The 21,304-nt window shown below is 38.8% G+C and overlaps 2 protein-coding genes across 4 annotated transcripts in view; one reads left to right on the top strand and one right to left on the bottom strand.

The window, feature by feature from the left end:
• Positions 1-19,501, bottom strand: part of rpp30 (ribonuclease P/MRP 30 subunit) — a 37,232-nt gene extending 17,731 nt beyond the window's left edge. The window contains exons 1-6 of the mRNA XM_073027421.1: positions 19,074-19,501; positions 16,387-16,442; positions 14,121-14,177; positions 10,021-10,095; positions 7,664-7,735; positions 6,039-6,128 (exon numbers count right to left, since the gene is read on the bottom strand). Of these exons, the coding sequence (XP_072883522.1) occupies positions 6,039-6,128; positions 7,664-7,735; positions 10,021-10,095; positions 14,121-14,177; positions 16,387-16,442; positions 19,074-19,155 (432 nt within the window). The 5' untranslated portion in view covers positions 19,156-19,501. The remainder of the gene's footprint in view (positions 1-6,038; positions 6,129-7,663; positions 7,736-10,020; positions 10,096-14,120; positions 14,178-16,386; positions 16,443-19,073) is intronic.
• Positions 19,502-19,587: 86 nt separating this feature from the next.
• LOC140715353 (kinesin-like protein KIF20B) overlaps positions 19,588-21,304 on the top strand; it is a 73,535-nt gene continuing 71,818 nt past the window's right edge. For all 3 annotated transcript variants that reach the window (XM_073027418.1, XM_073027419.1, XM_073027417.1), the window contains exon 1: positions 19,588-19,706. The gene's annotated coding sequence lies outside the window, so the exon portion shown is untranslated. The remainder of the gene's footprint in view (positions 19,707-21,304) is intronic.

Here is a 21,304-nt window from a genome sequence, read left to right as displayed (position 1 = left end):
CCTTTTTTAAACAAGGGAACTACATTTGCCATTCTCCAGTCCTCCGGCACTTCCCCTGCAGCCAAAGAGGATATGTCTTATGCACTATTGTATTAAGGTTCTTGAACAAGTCTAGTGACATTCATTGTCATTGAATTTAGCAGTGGAAACCATCCAGTTGTCAAGATAAAATATTAAACCTTAAGATTATGACCTTCTGAGACCCTCAACACCAACTCTAGCCACAACTGTCAATTTGTTCAACCAAGCACACCCTCTCCACAACAGCTGACAGCAGCCACAACTGCTTCTTCTTGATTCTCCAAAAGGACTCAAGGGACTGCTACACAACACCAAAGTAACACACCATGAAAATACCCTACCACCAAGAAAGCCTCTCTGCCCTCATGATTGTTTTCTGCAAAGGCAGACTGAGAGGAAGACCTCTGAATCTAATGAGTTGTATAATCTTGTAAAAATAATTGATTACTGCGTTCCTAATTTAAAGTGTCTATACATGGGTGGAGAAGTGTCTACATTAAGACTCCACCGCATTAAAGACCCCGTGTGAACACAAGCTATAAAGTAGCCAAGCATTTCTAAGGAAACAGACTTGGAACAAGTAAACTGATTGCTTTTAAAACACCCAAATTGGTTAAACTGAAGCATTAAAGGACTGGGGAAGATTACAGAGTAACAAAAGGATGAAGCCATAGTGGGATTTGAAAGTAAGGATGATCTTAAATTAGAATGTCATTTAACCGAGAGTCAACATGTGCATCAGCAACCACCAATGGTTGAACAAGAAATTGTGATGACTCAGACAGCTTGGAAGCAAGGGTTTAGAGCAGTGGTTCCCAACGTGGGGCATACGCCCCACAGGGGGGTAATTTGATTTTTAAGGGGGGCAATTCGAGAATGAGTTATTAACAGTGAATTTTTTCTAGTCTGTGCGAGTATGAGTGTGTGTGCAAGTTAATAAATATGTGTATATACAGTATGCATACATAAAAATACTTGTATGTACATGTGTAATTGCGTATGTACTGTATATATAGTGTATCACCATCATTACAACCATCAAATGGCTTTCATAATTAAATTAATGAATTGACTGATGTAGGAAGGAACGAATGAACGTCCAAACGCATAAGAAACTCGTACGAGGTCGCGCCAATGCTGCTTTTTGCAGTAGCTTTCGGTTCTTGGTGGTGTGAAGGTGTGTACATTGCGTCATCTCTTTTAAACGATGTATCTGTCTTTGTATGCTGTAGAAACGAATCGGCATTGTTTTATTTATTTATTATTATTATTATTTTAATATCACTGTTCTTTTTTTTAATAATTTCTTAGTAATTTCTTCCTCAGAACTTTAACAGTCCTTTGGTTCTTTTATTTTTCTCTTTCATGAATGCCATGTTCTTTGGAAGCTTGTTTAAACCAAGTTAATGGTCTTTTAGGCTTCCTCCAGGTGAACAGGAGTTCACTTTTTGAATAATAAGAATTATATATCACCACAGGGGGCATCAGGATTTTAGAGGTGATTAGGTGGGGCATGGCCAAAAAAAGGTTGGGAACCACTGGTTTAGAGGAATTAATAGTCAATTAAGGGGGTAACAAAGCCAAGGTTGCAAGCTTCAGCAGCTGAACTATAGTATTTTTACAGAGGTAGAAATCCGTCATCATTGTGACGGTGCAGAGGTCTGCAGTTTATCTTAGGATGAAATATAGCAGGAGGAATGCTAAGATTTCTGGTTCAGTTCAAAAAGTTGAATGGGAGATGAGGATTCCCCCCCCCCTCCCCAACTTCCCATTTCAAAACATGCATGTGTTTGTGGCCAGCATAAAACAAATGTGACCAAATTTCAACTGCCAATTTTCAACAGAATACTCTGTGTGTCCTGTAATCTAATTGTTAAATGTGCAGGCACCTGGTCAAATTTTGACAACTTTTTGATTTAATCATAGAACATTAATTTTCATATAACTGCATCAAAACACTTCAAATTGTGATTCAATTCCCAGATAATAGTCCTCCTGTTAAAAGGTAGTGAGCTGAGCATAAAAAAGCAGGTGACCGACAAAAAGTCAGAAATTGCCTGATAACTGCTGCGATGGAATTGTGATGGAGCTGACCACAGATGCATGAGAGAGATTTAAAGTTCAAAGGAAAAGCCAAGGCGAAAAACCAACACAGCATGTCAAACAGGCTTTGGTCGGTACAAATTCACTGAAGTCATCGCTCGACAACAAAATTGGCCAAGGAGAGGATGGGCTAAGAATTTGATGAAGAGTAAGTTAAAGACCTTACAAGAGGCTAAAATATCAATGTGCCAAATGTGGAGAACATTTTGAGTATGAGACACAACAGAATGGAATAGAAAATGTGGGAAATTGAGTTGTGAGCCATACCAGAGCCATTGAGGTCACAGTGCCTGTGGTCAAGTGCCTTATTAAGGTAGTTTACATGATAGAGAAGATATCTGAGCAAAACCAATTTCAATTTGTCGCTGGAAACTAACCACCAGAATTGAATGGGGAATGGGGCTAGGAGAACACACACAGTAGAAAGGGCAACAAACATTATGCTGGAAAAATTGCTTCTCCAAGATGTGAGAGGTTTTGCAGTTTCATGACTGTTGCAAGAAATATGATAGCAGATACAATGAATGTTGGGTCCCCAAACCTGAGCAACAGATTAAGGACCTCAAAGATTTAAATCTGGGAAACTGGTAGGATATTTGGTCAATGGGTGAATGGGTAACGGTCTGCAATTTGGAAGAGTAATAAGTAAGTGTAAGTATAGGGATAGAAAACTGAATGCAAATCAGAAACTGATGATGAAGAAGCATGGTGTGGAATGCCAGCCAAACAACATGCATGGAAGGACACAAAATAATAACTGCTCTACACTCTGTATAGACATGACTGTGTGGCTAGGCTTAGCTCAAATATCATCTACAAATTTGCTGACGATACAACCATTGCTGGTAGAATCTCAGGTGGTGACGAGAAAGCGTAAGGAGTGAGATATGCCAACTAGTGGAGTGGTGTTGCAGCAACAACCTGGCACTCAACATCAGTAAGATGAAAGAGCTGATTGTGGACTTCAGGAAGGGTAAGATGAATGAACACATACCAATCCTCATAGAGGGATCAGAAGTGGAGAGAGTGAGCAGCTTCAAGTTCCTGGGTGTCAAGATCTCTGAGGATCTAACCTGATCCCAACATATTGATATAATCATAAAGAAGGCAAGAGAGCAGCTATACTTTATTAGGAGTTTGAAGGGATTAGGCATGTCAACAAATACACTCAAAAACTTCTATAGTTGTACCGTGGAGAGCATTCTGACAGGCTGCATCACTGTCTGGTATGGAGGGGCTACTGCACAGGACCGAAAGAAGCTCCATAAGGTTGTAAATCTAGTTAGCTCCATCTTGGGCACTTGCCTACAAGGTACCCAGGACATCTTTAGGAAAGGCAGCATCCATTATTAAGGACCTCCAGCACCCAGAGCATGCCCTTTTCTCACTGTTACCATCAGGTAGGAGGTACAGAAGCCTGAAGGCACACACTCAGTGTTTCAGGAACAGCTTATTCCCCTCTGCCATCCAATTTGTAAATGGACATTGAAGCTTTGAACACCATCTCACTTAAAAAAAATACAGTATTTCTGTTTTTGCACATTTTTAATAACCTATTCAATATATGTAATTGATTTACTTGTTTATTTATTATTATGCTTTAGTTTATTTATTTTTCTTTCTCTCTCTGCTAGATTATGTATTGCATTGAACTGCTGCTGATAACTTAACAAATTTCACATCACATGCTGGTGATAATAAACTTGATTCTGATTCTAAAACCTAGCACCAAAGTGCAAAGTTAGAGACACAATAAATTTAAACGGACTTTAAATGTAAACATAACTAGTTAAAGTTTGGAGCTGCTCAACCTGTGGTCCAGATTTTGATGATAATTTTGTTTTCATTAAAAAAATGTCAATGCAGAATCCAACTAGTTGGATTAAAAACCTACAAGCTGGTAAGATAACACTAAATAAAATTGGGTACTCATACTGAGAGAAAACAGATAAATGACAAATGATGTTTAAGTAGCTGTAGATGATATTCCCAAGGTTAAATGGACATTGGAAGGGTCAGCATTTAGCTTGACAGCCTTTGTGGAACAATTATCAATTAAGCAAACCGAACATTGAATTTCATTCTGGAATTAAAACAATCCTTTAGCCAAATGACAATGCATCCACAAAGACCTGAAGTATATACAGTACTGTGCAAAAGTCTTAGGCACATATATATAGCTAGGGTGCCTAAGACTTTTGCACATTATTGCAGTCAAAATATGCCAGGCAAGTCATAATGTCTACTTCATATGAAAAAGAATTTGACCAAGAGGCGTGTTATGGAAATTTTACACAGGCAATTATAAAATTGTACAAAAATGAATGCTAAAAAAGCTGATAAGCAAGCAGACACATATGGAACAAGCATAAACAGATTAGAAGTATTACCCCTGAAAAATGAAGTGATAAATGTATGGATGGAAATCAATACCTGGAACAAAATACATTAAATTATTCACAATGTGATTTTGTGATATGGAATGTTTCCCTTCCTTTTTAGGTCAGTGAGGTAAGATTTAGTGAATGGGCCATGACACTAGTATGTAAAATTGTAGTGCATTTTGGATTAAATCCTCAGAGCCACATATCAATTGACTTCTTAGAGACCAGGAGCAAGACTAGAACTACCTTCACTGTCATCTGAGCATAATTTCTGATCATACCTCAATTATGATGAGGGTTTTAATGAGTAGAATGATGCTGGTTTAGATTTGCACCATATTTCTTTGGACATCATATGACTGAATCAATGTAGCTTAGCAAGAAGCTTACATGAAAGAGAAATGTTTAACCCTCCAACCAACACCTTAGGTCATTCAGTCAGGTTTTTGCATTGAAACCATAGAAAAATACTTTGAATTGCTAAGTACAAAGAATAATCTTAGATAACATTCAAAAATGTGAATACTTGTGATAATGTATAAAATACACATGGTAAGTGCACCATAGCCACTGAACAATGGAATTTGATAAGCCTTTTACAAATAAAAATGGTTAACAGCTGACAACATTGGAAATCAAGCAATGGATGGGAAAAAGCAAGCGGACCAGATGCATTTAACAGCGATTGCAGGATGCGTAAAGAATTAATTCAGTAACATTGCCACTTTGCCTTTGTACCCTGTTATTAGTGTTTTTGGTAAAATAAAACTTCCCTCATCATTAACAATTCAAAAGTCACAATGTTATCATTGCTTTCTTCCCCCACATGCTGTCTGGGCATCATGTAGCCTGCATGACCCAATACCAAATTCTCAACTTTAGACAACAGACATTTTCTTTGTATGAGAATAGGCCATTTCTGCCTGTCATCCTTTTTATTTTTTTTCCCCATTTGTGCTGTCTGGTCTGCTGGACCTCTCAGTAAACTACGGTAGATTATACAATATTAGCAATAAATTACATATATCATCTTAAAGTGACTTTACAATCCACTTTGTTGTGGATTTGTACCTTAATGTCTGCCCACACTTACTCTGTAACTGTAATACTTTATTTAAATTATTTTGTACTATCTCAATACACTTTTGATTAGATGAAAGGCTCAGCCTAGATGGCATACAAAACAAAGTTTTCCACTGTACCTTGGTACATGTGACAATAATAAACTTATTACCCAATTAATTTTAATTCTATTGTTCTAGTAATCACTCTCCATCACCACCTCTATTACCAAAACAAACTTTTTCTCTCTATTCTGATGAAAGGTCCCAGATCTAAAATACTAAACATTTCTCATTCCACAGCTGTTAATTGAGCTGCTGAGAACCACCCCCCCCCATCATTTTCAGTTTTTATTTCACTAATTAATGTTCTTCCTAAAGGGAAAAAAAAACAACACACACATGAAATAGGTATTTTTCTCCAACTGTTAAAGGAGTAATACAATTCTTGTGTTCAAATAATACGTACCCCGTTCACAGGAGGCCGGGTAATACGGAATGGTAGTTTTGCGATCCCTTGAATACAAATTAGGTCAACATCTAAAGTCATACAAGCCACCTGTTAATAAATAGTTTGCAATTTAAATAAGTTTCTATTGACAGAAATAAAATAGTATGTTTTAATTAACCACTATTTCTCCAGAAAGCAATTTTCACTTTCATAATGCTAATGAAAAATAGAGGATCTCTTACTCAAAGTTACCATTCACTTACTATTAGTAACTAGATCAGTTACTATTTCATTTCATCTCTTGACAAATTTACCTTGTCTTTGTAGTCTTCATATTGTCCTTTCTTCCTCTTATTTATTTTCACTCACATTTCATTGCGACTTTACTATACCTATGATCAACTCTTTCAGGCCTTTTAGTTACATTTCCAGCCGCTGAATGGATGCAAGTACTTTTTCAAAATATATTATAATGTATTTAATAATTATTTAAACCAAAGACCATTCAACAAATTGACTAAGTCTTTAACATTAGCAGTAATCTGATAGGATTAGACCAGTTTGCTAGGCCCCAGGAGGTATTGTTAAGAAATAAACAGTGAAATCAGACTGTGCAGAGGCACATAAAGTTACATGGTCCTGATGCAGAGTTTTGACCTGAAATGTCAACAATTTCTCTCCAAACACCATTCCTGCCAGTCACCGCCACAAAACAGATGTTGTTCCACTCGCTGAGCTTCTCCAGCTCACCGTTTATGCTAAAGCTGCATACACATTGCTAGAAGTAGCATGATAAGAAGATAGGCTTCTACAAATGAAACAAATGAGCAAGGAGCAAAGCTAAGGAACACAAAAGAGTGTGTTCTAAAAATACCTTTTGAGCATTAAAACAATAGTAAACATCTAACTTTGTGGGATCTTGGAAATGGTTTTAAAAGAAAATCACTGCTAGGCCTAATGCTGAAACACTGTTCCAATCTCAATGATGCTACTGAAAAACTTCTGTTAAACTTCTAAGCCCGTAATGGAGATCTCGTTGGCCAGCCCACTAAAGCCCACTCATCATCACCAGCCTTATCTAACTATTAAAGAGTGTTAGTTAATACAATGAGAACACCCCAGCTCCAAAGGGCAGAAAATGTGTTTCCAGATTTATGGAGGGCGATCTGGGGAAGCTCAAATCTTGTGGAGGAAGATCTGATATCTCAAGTAAGGGCACTACAGCAAATACCAGATACATCAAGGTTTGGGGACAACAGTGAGGCTGCCCAAGTAGCAAGGACTGGAGGGCAACACATAGGCTATATCTATAATAAATCTATAGCAATGATCCCTTTCATATTCACTTTGAGGATCCAGGTCCCCAGCATAGTCTTATGCTGTGTATTACCTAACTTAAAATAGCAACAACCAATTAAGATTATACCAGACCATGATGGATTTGGAAAAGGGTTATGAAAAGGAAAAGTGGGTCTTCTGTTTAGTTAATCTATTTGTTAATTTTAGCCCTGCTATTAGCTATCAGCAATTAAAAAAAAGGTCATATACAAACTAAGACACTGAAATACAAGGTAATTATTTTAATTGTTTCATATGTAAGTACATTGTAGTTAATTATATCTCCTTGATTCTAGTTCACTCACATGAAACAACTTTTCTGTTTTGGGTTCCACAGCTATAATATCATAGGGCGTCGTCTGAGGGCAAGCAGTTCTCTGTAACATAACAAGTTTCAGTGTTCAATACAGCACATTCACTTCAATGAGGCTGCAACTACTAAAAAGGAAACTATACAAAATTTTAGTATTTTGCTCTCAATACATTTGATTGAAAGCAGAATTAGGTTTACCACTTTGGACAATAGAATACATTAAACAGATACAATAGGCATCATGAAAATGAACTGCACCTTTTAAGAAGTATCAACATTATTACTAAGAATTGTAACTTATCTGGCAATTGATCATTCTTTACATATTGTACAAGTGTGTACACAATAAAACGAAGAAACACTTCTTGTTCCGATACATAACAAAAAGATCATGCATTTAATGTGTACACTCAATGTGTACAACTTCAACAAATGCAATTAACAAAAATATTCTGCTTGGCTAATTAAAGCTGTTCACTGAGGAAAGTTTCCATATAAACTTTGAGGGCATTTGACTTTATTTCTCTGGCTGCTCCTCTAGCTCCTGGGTCCTTATTGTTCTTTGTAAGGATCTGTCCAAGATCTTGAGCAGCAAAAATAGGCTCCAATAGGCCATCCAATTTTTGCCTTTCTGCATCTCTTCTCTGTCGTGGTTGGTTACAATCCACATTGTCATAAACACATATTTCACAGGAATTCTTGGCCATGTGATATATTTCCAATCTATCCGCACTGGTCTACAAATACTTAAATCAGCCTAATCTTAACATCCATCACTCGACCCAGAGACTAACAGATCACAACTTTGTAAATATACATTCATGAATGGTTTCGCTGTGACAAAACTTTGTCTCTCCCACTCTTTCAGGCATAAGCACCAGAACGACATCATACTTGTGAGACCCAATATAGATTGGGAGACTACTTTATTGAGCATCTCCACTCCATCTGCAACAGGCTGGATTTTCCATGACCTACCATTTTAATTCCACTTCCCATTCCCATTCTGACATGTCGTTCCACAGTCTCCTCTAATGCCACTTCATGAGGCATATCAAGACCCTGGTGCCCCCCTCACTGGACCCCCTGCAGTTTACATACTGTCCCAACCACTCAGCAGACGACACCATTGCCATCACCCTCCAACTGGCCCTAACCCACCTGGACAAAAAAGACACATATGTTTGAAAGCTGTTCATAGACTTCAGTTCAGCATTCAACAACAATCATCCCTCAGAAACTGGAAAGCTGAGCCTGCTGGGCCTGAACACCTCCCTCTGCAACTGGATCCTAGACTTCCTGACTGGGAGACCTCAGTCAGTCCAGATTGGGAGCAGCATCTCCAACACCATCGTAATGAAAATGGGGGCAGCAGTTATGGTCGAAATGACAATAAAAGTGACTTGACTTGACTTGAGGATACTCTTAGGTTGGAGGAGCAACCAGCACCTGCAGAATTTCTCATGTTAACCTCCAACCTGATACCATGGACATCAATGTCTCCAACTTCTGGTAATTCCTCCCCACTCCTCCCCCTCTCCTTTTCCTTTCCCATTCTGACTCATCTCTTCTCCTCATCTGTCTATCACCTCCTTCTGGTGCCCGTCCTCCTTCCCTTTCTCCATGGTTTACTCTCCTTTCCTATCAGATTCCTTTTTTAGCCCAATTACCTTTTCCATCTTGTATATTTTGTATTCCTTCTTAATCTTGTCAGTTCTTTGGAAATTTATTGTACACTGTGTAACATTTTACAAAAAAGGTGAAATAAAGCGTGTTTCGGAATTGACAGGTATAACATCCAAAGATCTGGAAGCAGTCTACCCTCTTACTCCTTCTCTTCTTATCTCCACATCACATTCCTCTGCTGCTCTTCCTCCCTTTTCTCCCATGGTCCACTGTCCTTTCCTATCAGATTCCTCCTTCTTCAGCTCTTTATCTCTTCCACCTATCACCTCCTAGCTTCTCACTTCATCCTCCCTCCCCACCCACCTACCAACCTATCTCCTCACTTGGTTTCACCCAACACTTTCCCTTCCCCTACCTTCTTATTCTGGCTTCTTTCTCCTTTATTTCCAGTCCTGATTAAGTCTATTGGCCTAAAACATGAATTCTTTATTCCTCCCCATAAATGCTACATGACCCGCTGAGCTCCTCTAGCACTTTGTATGTGTTACTCTGGACTTTCAGCAACTTTTAACAATCTCCATTGTTTATCTATCTTTTTTCATTTCTACAATTTTTATTCCTGGCAGCATATTTGTATATCTCTGCAATCAAGTTATAATTTTAACTATTAGAAATGACTAATTTACCAAACACACACCTTAGACAAGAAATGTTAACACTTACCAATTGATTGTAATGTGAAACATCAGACGCAATCAAAGTAAGTCTGGTCAGAATTTTAATTGGTTTCGATTTTCCCTATTTGACAGAAATTCTATTAAAGTCACCAGTTTTATATTTAGTTGTTTCTCATACAAGTCACTGAAAAATGTACTTTTCCTTTAGCTGGAATCATTCATCCACAAACACCATCCCAAAACAAGATTTTATAAAGCACTTAAAAGCATCTGCAATAGTACAGTCAGATATTATACATAATCTATTGAGTAAAGATGATCAATTATACAAGTTAATGCACTCTTAAACACTCAAAAAATTAATGACATTATGATAACCTCAATAGGTAGCATTCATTGCTTTAAGAGTTTTACAAGATTATTATGTTCAAATATTCAATCCTACCTATTTTGAATACATTCCTAGATTCAGTACAATACACAGTCATAAATTTGGAGAAAAAAAATTAAAATATTTGTACATATGGTGACATATATGCCAACCAAAGCTGTCCTCAAAACTGAGTGGAGTTGAATAGATTCAGTATTATCTAATTGTGGCTAATTTCATAAAAACAGAGAACATAGAAAACATACAGCACAATACAGGCCCTTCCGCCCACAAAGCTGTGCCGAACATGTCCCTACCTTAGAACTACCTAGGCTTTACCCGTAGCCCTCTATTTTTCTAAGTTCCAAGTAGCCATCCAGGAGTCTCTTAAAAGACCTTATCGTTTCCGCCTCCACCATCACCGCTGGCGGCCCATTCCACGCACTCACCACTCTCTGCGTAAAAAACTTACCCGACATCTCTTCTGTACCTACATCCAAGCACCTTAAAAATATGCCCTCTCGTGCTAACCATTTCAGCTCTGGGGAAAAGCCTCTGACTATCCACATAATCAATGCCTCTCATTATCTTGTACACCTCTATCAGGTCACCTCTCATCCTCTGTCGCTCCAAGGAGAAAAGGCCGAGTTTACTCAACCTATTCTCATAAGACATGCTCCCCAATCCAGGCAACATCCTTTTAAATCTCCTCTGCACCCTGTCTATGGTTCCCACGTCCTTCCTGTAGAGAGACGACCACAATTAAGCACAGTACTCCAAGTGGGGTCTGACCATGTCTTATATAGCTGCAACATTACCTGTCGGCTCTTAAACTCAATTCCACGATTGATGAAGGCCAATGCACCGTATGCCTTCTCAACCACAGAGATAACCTGCCCAGCAGCATTGAGTGTCCTATGGACTCGGACCCCAAGATCTCCCTGATCCTCCATGCTGCCAAGATTCTTACCATTAATACTATATTCTACCATCATATTTGACCTACCAAAATGAACCACCTCACACTTATCTGGGTTGAACTCCATCTGCCACTTCTCAGCCCAGTTTTGCATCCTATCAATGTCCCGCTGTAACCTCTGACAGCCCTCCACTCTATCCACAACACCCCCAACCTTTGTGTCATCAGCAAATTTACTAACCCATCCCTCCACTTCCTCATCCAGGTCATTTATAAAAATTACAAAGAGTAAGGGTCCCAGAACAGATCCCCGAGGCACACCACTGGTCACCATCCTCCATGCAGAATATGACCCATCTACAACCACACAAACAATTCTGGTATGGTTCACTGTGTAGAAAAACATTCCTCATAACCTGACCAACCTTACTAAACTGAAGAAGTGATGGCTAATTTTAGTATTCTTGCTCTCCAGGAGAACAGCTTAGCAGGCCAATTCACTACAATACTGTCTAACACAGATGACAGCAGTGAAAATAAACAATGTTAAAAATTATGACTTTTTTTGCATATAATGAATAGACGTGTAATAGATGTGGAGAGTCATGATTGCCTACGCTGAACGGTAAGGCAACTGAACACACACTGAATAGACTTGTACTTAAAACTTGGTGTTATACTTGTGAATTTAAGTACAAACAGTAGTTTTAACCATATCTATAAAGTATATGAATACTTCTTCCGCAAAAAAATCCTCAAAGAATTAAATAATACATTTAAGCAGAGGTTCAAAATATTAAATAAATCAATGATTTACATTTAAGGAGAAATCTGCAAAACAATGAAAGGCTGCTGTTTAATAAAAAACTGAAGCTTGACAACCAGATTGCTGGAGAATGATTTAAAGCTGTTCATTCTTGTATATTTAATCACATAAAAATGTACCTACAACTTCTTTAAATTCTTCATTTCAATAAACTTAGAGAAAAGAAAAATGATTATTTTAAATAAAAATGTACAGCTGCAACATCACCAGTATCGGAACACTGAAATATACAGTGGCATGCAAAAGTTTGGGCATCCCTGGTCAAAATTTCAGTTACTGTGAAAAGCTAAGTGAGTAAAAGATGACCAGATTTCCAAAAGGCATAAAGTTAAAGATGATACGTTTATTTAATTTTTAAGCAAGATTACTTTTTTATTTCCATCTTTTAGTTTCAAAATAACAAAAAAGGAAAAGGGCCCAAAGCAAAAGTTTGGGAACCCTGCATGGTCAGCACTTAGTAACATCCCCTTTGGCAAGTATCACAGCTTGTAAACGCTTTCTCTAGCCAGCTAAGTCTTTCAATTCTTGTTTGGAGGATTTTCGCCCATTCTTCCTTGCAAAAGGCTTCTAGTTCTGTGAGATTCGTGGGCTGTCTTGCATGCACTGCTCTTTTGAGGTTTATCCACAGATTTTCGATGATGTTCAGGTCAGGGGACTGTGAGGGCCATGGCAAAACCTTCAGTTTGCACCTCTCGTGGTAGTTCATTGTGGATTTTGAGGTGTGTTTAGGATCATTATCCTGTTGTAAAAGCCATCCTCATTTCAGCTTCAGCTTTTTTTTTTTTATAGACAGTGTGATGTTTGCTTCCAGAATTTGCTGGTATTTAATTGAATTCATTCTTCCCTCTACCAGTGAAATGTTCCCCATGCCACTGGCTGCAACACAAGCCCAAAGCATGATCGATCCACCCCCGTGCTTAACAGTAGGAGAGGTGTTCTTTTCATGAAATTCTGCATCCTTTTTTCTCCTTTGCTCATTGCAGCCAAAAAGTTCTATTTTAACTTCATCAGTCCACAGGACTTGTTTCCAAAATGCATCAGGCTTGTTTAGATGTTCCTTTGCAAACTTCTGAAAGTGCTTTACTATCTTCTTATAGCGTTCTCCAGCTTTGTGGGCATCATTTATTTTAACTTTCAGAGTGCTAGGCAGCTGCTTAGAGGAGCCCATGGCTGCTGATTGTTGAGACAAGGTTTGAGGAATCAGGGTATTTATAAAGCTTCAAAATTTGCATCCCTGGCCTTTCCTAACGATGACTGTGAACAAGCCATAGCCCTAACATGCTAATTAAGGTCTGAGACCTTAGTAAAAATTATCTGAGAGCTCAAATCTCTTGGGGTGCTCAAACTTTTGCATGGTGCTCCTTTCCTTTTCCCCCCACTCTAAAATTGTACAAGACAAAAATAACACACTAATCTTACTTAAAATGTTTAAAAGAATGTTTCATCTTTAAACTTTATGACTTTTGGAGATCAGTTCATCTTCTACTCCAGGGGTGTCAAACTCATTTTAGGTCACAGGCCGGATTGAGCAAAATGCAGCTTCATGCGGGCCGGATCAGTCGGACGCGTGCGAACGCAGCTTTCGTTGCCTCCGTTTTTTTCAGCCTGCTCTCATGTGTCTCAGTCTCTGCTATAACTACAAAGTGTTTCACTTTACAAATTCCATTTCTTATGAAGAAGACTGCCGAGTAAACACTAAAAACCCTGAAAACCTGGTACCTGAATAAACTCTGCATTAGCCATATCATACGCCATAGGCGCTTCGATTACTGGGGCCAGCTTTAATAGTAATTAGATATTATCTCGTGGGCCAAAGATAATTCCACCGCGGGCCGGATTTGGCCCGCGGGCCTTGAGTTTGACATATATGTTCTACTCATTTAACAAATTTTGACCAGAGGTGCCCAAACTTTGCATGCCACTGTATAATCACATTATTAGTTAACTTCTGCATAGTACTAAAATTTTGCATATTAAAATACTATTTGCATCTTCAAAATTGGTCTAGTCAGCCTTACTTTCTGTACATACCTGCACAATAGGTGGAGATGGAAATAGCTCTGTAATGGATACTGGATTTGTAATTTCCTGAGAAAGATATTAAGTACAATAAATACAAAAAGGGGAAGTCAATTAAATTAAAGCATGTGAGTTGGTTTCACTCAAGATTAAAATGTAACTGTTTATAATATTTCTAATTATATTAAGATATTCAGCCAAATATAATCAATTCCACTCTAAAACAATAAAACTATATGAGACAAAGTAATTATAAGCTACAGCTGGTACATACATTATACTGTGAAATCATTAATTAATTAAAATCATTGGTAATAGATTTTATTTAAATGTAGCTATTAAAGGGACCAGGTGAGTTCCAGTCTCTTACTATAATAATTATTTGATGACAGGGAAATGGGGCTTGACATATATAGAATATATGAAAATATATGAAATCACGTACATGAAAACAAATCTCACGGTTGTATATGATGACATATATGTACAGTACTTTAATAATAAAATTACTTTGAACAAAGAGCAGCGATTGGTTGTAGAGTATATATCGAACAAGTATACATCTACTTAGATGGGAGACACAATGCCAGTGGTGAACTCTGAGCCACATAGTGCCATATGCAAATTATGTCTTAGTTGCATAGTACAGTCGGCCCTCCTTATCCGCGGGGGATTGGTTCCGAGACCCCCTGCGGATACCAAAAAACACGGATGCTCAAGTCCCTTATTTAACCTGTCTCAGTGCAGTGGTCTTTAGGACCCAGCGGAACCCCAGACGTTATTTAAGCTGTCTCAGTGCAGTGGACATTAGGATTCGGCGGTGCAGTTCTAAATCCGCAGTGTTTCTGTTCACGAAAATAATCACGATCATGATTGAAAGCAATGTGGAAGTAATAAAGGGATCATAAAGAGGTGAAGCGCCATCGGTCATTGGAAAAGTGTTAGGCTACAGTTGGTCAATGATCGGAACAATTTTAATAGAGCATGTGAAAGGCCCTGCCCTGATGAAAGCTACAATTATTACTAAGCAACGCAGTGGTTTAATTATTAAAGTACATATGTTTCTTAAGTGTTTTATATGCATAGAAAGGTAAAATATGTACTATATACTAAGAAAAACGTTTGACTAACTGACGCTAAATAATACTGGTTGTACCTGTTCCAACTTCAAATCCACCTTAAAGACGGATTCAGGAATGGAACTCATTCATAACCCGAGGACTGCCTGTACTTTGAAGTCATTTCTAGATTACTTATAATACCTAATACAATGTAAATGCAATGTAAATAGTTATCATGTATTGTTTAGGGTATAATGACAAGAAAAAATAGTCTGTACATGCTCAAACAACGAGTGCTGGAGAGAGAACTTCAGGGATTTCCTGATCCGCGGTTGGTTGAATCCGCGCATGTGGAACCCGTGGATAAGAAGGGCAGATTGTATAACTCCAGGAAACATCCTTTGCAACGAAAAAAACGCATTTACCTGGGACAAATTCAGAATAGATGCTTGGGAATTATTGCTGAGCTGTAGACAACAAATAGCATTTCTATTGAATTGTTGTGACAGTAGGCAAAGCGAAGCAGGTCCAAGTTACTCCTCAGGGAGCAGCTGATATGCTAGTGCATAAACATCACTACCTATCAACTTGCTAAGGTTGATAGGTGTCTGATTAGTAAGGTTGTCAGAGGTTAAAGGGAGAAGGCAGGAGAATGGAGTTGAGAGGGATAATAAATCAGAAATGATTGAACAGCGGAGCAGACTCGAAGGTCTGAATACCCTAATTCAGCACCTATTTCATTTGGCCTACTGCCATTCTGATTTGCATATAAGCTTAGACACAATTTTACAATGTTATATATTATGTATTTCTAACTTCTTATTGGAGAATGTACCTGCTTTTTCTCTGTCTCTAATCTTGCAAATCTGACATCCCTTGAAGAAATTGGTAATTTGTCGCTGCACTTCCTCTACTGCAAATGCATCTTTTCTTACATAAGGAAACCAAACCTGCACAATTAAATTCTGGATGTGGTCTTGTTATAGAGACTATACTCTCTAAATACTTCTGATATATTTCATTTGCCTTCCTACTCAGTTGTCCCACCTGCAGTTGGATGGACTGCAAACACAAACGTTGTTATTGTTTCTGATTTAACTTATGAAAACTGAAGTTACACCAAACATGCCAGGTGTTAAAACTTGTAACTAGGCAAACTGCTAGAAAGGGGAGCACCACATCAAGTTTTAATAGACTCATTGATTGAGTTACCTTACCTGCCCTTTCTGTTGAAAATCAACCACGTGATTAATTGCAACTGTCGAATAACCAACTAAAGAAGAGAAAGAAAATAAATTTGAAATACTTTGTGTAAGTAGTTAATTACAACTTTTTAAATGTTGTTTTTAGAAAATCCTGATAACTGACTTTATTACTTATATCAATTGAAAAAGTCAATGGTTGATTTCATTCTGCTTTAAGTTCCATATGTCAATACCCCCAAGCCAGCAACAACACTCTGCTGAAAGACTTGAAAAGAATAGACAGATTTTTTCTCTATTATTGCATTATCTGGATTCAAAGAAAAAAATTAAATTAAGAAGGTTATGTAGTGGCTTCATGGCGAGAGGTCCCGGGTTTGAATCTGACTGGCTGCTTGCACGCTCTTTGTGCTGGGTTGAGTGCCAAGCTAACAACTCGGCCTCGTAAAGAACAGACAAAATGCTAAGGAAACAGCAAAAGTTGTCACCCAATGCACCACAAGGCATGGAGAGGAACAACAAAAGTTTAACAACAATAAAACTTGCAATTAAAAATGGGAACAAAAACAGTAATAGAGCACTACAGCACAGAAACAGACCCTTGGGTTCATCTAGTCCATGGCAAAGTGCCTACTGCCACCAACCTGCACCTGGATCATAGCTTTCCATACAACTCCCACCACGTACTTAGACCACCTTCTGACTGAAAGAATTCCTGCTCAGGTTGTCCTAACCCAAAATCCATGACCTCCAGTTCTAGTCTCACACCACCTCAGTGGAAAAATTTGCATTTATCCCATCAACACCCCTCATAATTTTGTTTACCTCTATCAAATCTTCTATCATTCCCCTACATTCCAGGGTAGAAAGTCCTAACCAATTTAACCTTTCCCCATAACGCAAATCTGGGCAACATCCTTGTACATTTTCTCTGTACTCTTTTCAATCTTATTGACATCTTTCCTATAGTTCTCTTTTGAACCAGTTCTTCCCATACAAATCAGGCACTGCATAAAAGATCTATGAACTAATAATCAGTGGGTCAGTTAGCACCTCTGGAGGAAAATTGGACAGTTGACTTTGAGTAAAGACCCTTCACCTGGGCTGGCCTCCCCAAGTAAATGTTCTCAATCCAAAACATCAACTGTTCCACTCTTTCCATAAATGCTGCCCAATATGCCGAGCTCTTCTAGTGCCTTTTGTGTTATTCCAGATTCTAGCATCAATAAACTAACAATGGTTAGTTAATCAATAAACTAACTAACATCACCTGTCACTAGTGGTCCAGTGTAGTTGGGAATACATCTTGGGGAAAAAATTAAACGAGCCTTTACTTTTAAAGTTCCAAAACAACCCATATGCATGCAGCAAATGCTAATCGCCTCCATTCATACTAATTATTTTGATGCACTTAAACTTGTGCCCATTAGCAATTTGATCTACACCAATTATTTGCCACAAATACATAACATATGCAGACGAGACACATGATAGATATCAATGAAGGTGACTCTATAGCTAACCACAAAAATTTAGCAAATGTTTTAGTGTTTCATAGATAAGCCATGATTGGTGAACGTGGATGTAACACATAACCTGAGAGGTTTTAAGGTAACTAGGGAGGATAGTTTTGAAATAAAATGTGCTAGAGGGGGGAGGAGTCTTTAGCCACTGACTGTAAAGAAACTTTGGAAAGAGTAACGTGGTTCCCTTAGCAGATTCTTTAAACAATCTTGCAGAATCCCTCATCGCCACATCACACCAAGATTTTATTTTCCTTAGCTGTCAGTGAGATGTGTTCTCCCTGTTAAGAGGCTTCCTGTACAGATGACATATCACCCCCCCCCCCCCCAATGTACACTGCTCTTGGGATAGCTGCGGTGTGAAAGAGATGGTCACCCACCTCTTTGCAGACTGTAGATTTGCAGAGAGGGTATGAAAACAAATACTAAGGCCTATGCCCTGGTTCGTCCTCAACAGCTGTGCAGCAAAAAACTCTTTGATCTGTGAGTCTTTCACCGGTACACACATTGAGCCAGGCATCAAGTGCTGTTGAAAATCTACCCAAAAGTCACTAACCTTCCAGCACAGCATAGCCGTGAGGAAATGCTGGAGACTCGTACATTTCAATTTGTAGGAGAGCATGCGGAGGAATGCACTGAAACCGGGTATAGCCAAAGGCTCTGTGGAAGGTGCCCAACATTGGCTCCTTCGGTAACTGCACCCAAGGAGCACACTTGAGTAGCAAAGCGGATGAAAAGGACATACCATCCCAGGGACCACAGAATGGCATGGCGTTATGTTTGTTTTTATTTATTTTAAAAATGTTTATGTTGTTGAATGTAGCGATCATGAATGGAAAAGCTGTTTGCACTGTTTCCTTCTTTGTACATGTATTTTTATTATGAATAAAGTTTATTTTAAAACAAAAAAGACTGCAATACAAAAGGAAGAAAACGTTTATTAGTACGTTTTAGAGAAAAATACCGTTTAATTAAAGTTTTCCCAAACTAATAGCCTATTAACTTCAACTTGGGGAAGTGGTTAAATTGTAAGTCGATGCATTTAAACAGACACGTGGATCACTTACTACACTGCATGCAAAACTCTGACTACATGAACTATACACAAAAGCATACAAAAACATACTGGAAACGAGGGATACCCAAGTAGTTAACTCGTTTGACTTTGTCGATACTCACGATGCGCCGCAGTTTCTATTATAGTTTGCATTCGTTTTCTATCACCCACATTGATAATATTTAAATCTGCGAAACACGCCATGCTGTCACCATGTGACGAGTAATTAACTCCTTCAATGGCTTAATCTTCCCGACGAGAGCTGAAAACGTATCCTGCTTGACTCCAGCGTCCGTTCTACAACATACACGAAGTAACAGGCTGGCGAACTGGGCCTGTAGTCACTGACAACAGTCCGGGTGATAAACTACAACTCCCAGAATTCTGCGCGAGCTCGTTATTTCCAATAAATCTGACTGAAACAAAACAGCACAACTAATAACACCGGACGGAATCACACGATCGCTTCCACTAATCTCGGTAGGTATCATTCAGCTTTAATTTCCAAAGACACAGCGCTGCCTAGTTCACAGACAGGAGCCGGCCGGAACTATGCACATGCGCACTGGCAATACCCGTGAGCCCCTGCAGCGCGGCCGGTCGGCGATTGGTGGATATTTGAATCCGAGGCGGGTGACGGCGGCGTTAACGGGCCGTGTGACAGCGGCTGAGGATGGTGGTGGTCTCCGGCTGTTGACGGTGGCTCTTCATCCGGTGTTATTGTGCTCTGGTGTACGCTGACCCTCACCCTCCAGGTAAACGGGTTTACCGAGGACTTCGCGTTCATTGGTTCTGTACATTTTGCTCCGCCAGTACAGTACAGTACCGGCTGGGTTGGTGGGTCCCACTGTTAGTTGTTCATAGCGCTGGAGGACCAATTGCTGGAACCAGTCTTAAACCACTATTGTTTGGGTGTTTGCAAGTAATGTAATGAACAACATAGTTTTAGTAAGTGGCTTTACAGGTAGTTGTAGGTATAACGCGGAGTTCTAGCCACGAAAATGAGCCCTTTTGCCCAGGCTGTACTGACAATCAAACGTATTCACACTTTCGACATAGATCTCGTATTATCTTGTCCAAGTTTCCACCAATTTTGACATTCGCCTGCATGCCCAAGATGATTACAGTAGAACAAACACGAGGAAATCTGCAGATGCTGGAAATTCAAACAACACACACAAAATGCTGGTGGAACACAACAGGCCAGGCAGCATCAATAGGGAGAAGCGCTGTCAACCCTCGGCCCGAAACGTCGACAGTGCTTCTCCCTATAGATGCTGCCTGGCCTGCTGTGTTCCACCAGCATTTTGTGTGTGTTGTTGTTTGATTACAGTAGTCATTCTTTCTTTCCTTTCGGCCTGAAAACCAATCTTCTAAAACAAAAAAAAAATCAAATAAGTTAACTGCTTGGATGTCCTTTGTTTTCCAGTTTTCTAATTTAGCCAGTAGGTTTTTTTGAATTGTCTTCCAAGAATGGCTTAGTGTGGAATGAGCTACAAATGCAATATAGAGTGGCTCATTGTGAGGCTTGGAATTGAGGGCTGAGGTGAGCTATTTGTTACTGCGATGTGGGTGGGATACCTGGCAAGTCGGGTGAGCGCAGGCCACTTGTTGAATCTGGCGGTGGGTGAAATTCATTATAATCATTCCAGTAAAATGTATTCCTACAAGTCTAGAGAGAGACACTGTTAAAGCAAAACATAATTTTGAAAGTACAGTGTTTCTGATTACTTGGGCCATCGGTTAATCAGGACAGCCACTTATTTGAGGCAACTCTTAAAGAACAAAAACTAATTAAGAAGATAGCTGGGGCTTTCTTTGTTTATTTGAGACACTATGCTACTTAATCTGTACAGAAGATCTGCAGAATAGTTTCTAACTGGCATCAATAACATGCAATTGCAAAGCCATGCTTTGAGCGAACGGATTTCAAATAGCATCAGTTGCTTGAGTTTGTGTTCAAAATGCAGTTATTTTTGGCACTGATAGTTGGTGAGAAATAAGCAGTAGACAACTCAGAACTGTTTTGCTCAATGCACTTTCAAGCATATGCCTGAAACAGCTGAGGGTAAAAATGTAATGACTTCTATTTCATCAAGGTAGGAACTACAAGGAATTCAATAAATGTATTAACAATCCTCTTGAATGTTACAATGAAAACGAAGATTTGGAAGATGCAATCTTCAAAAACATTGTATAAAGGCAGTCCATTATCTGCAATAGGTGTCAGCACAGATTTTGTTCATTTACAGTCAACCAAAAGAACGTTGGATGAATTCCTCCATCGATAACTATTAGGGACATGCACTGCTTTATAGAACTGTAGTAGTATTGGTAGTGTTCTAAACTGTTT

The sequence above is a fragment of the Hemitrygon akajei genome, chromosome 23, assembly GCF_048418815.1.
Source record: "Hemitrygon akajei chromosome 23, sHemAka1.3, whole genome shotgun sequence".
NCBI classification, from domain to species: Eukaryota; Metazoa; Chordata; class Chondrichthyes; order Myliobatiformes; family Dasyatidae; genus Hemitrygon; species Hemitrygon akajei.
Note: the sequence above shows the minus strand (reverse complement) of the source record. Positions and strands in the feature narration are given on the sequence as shown.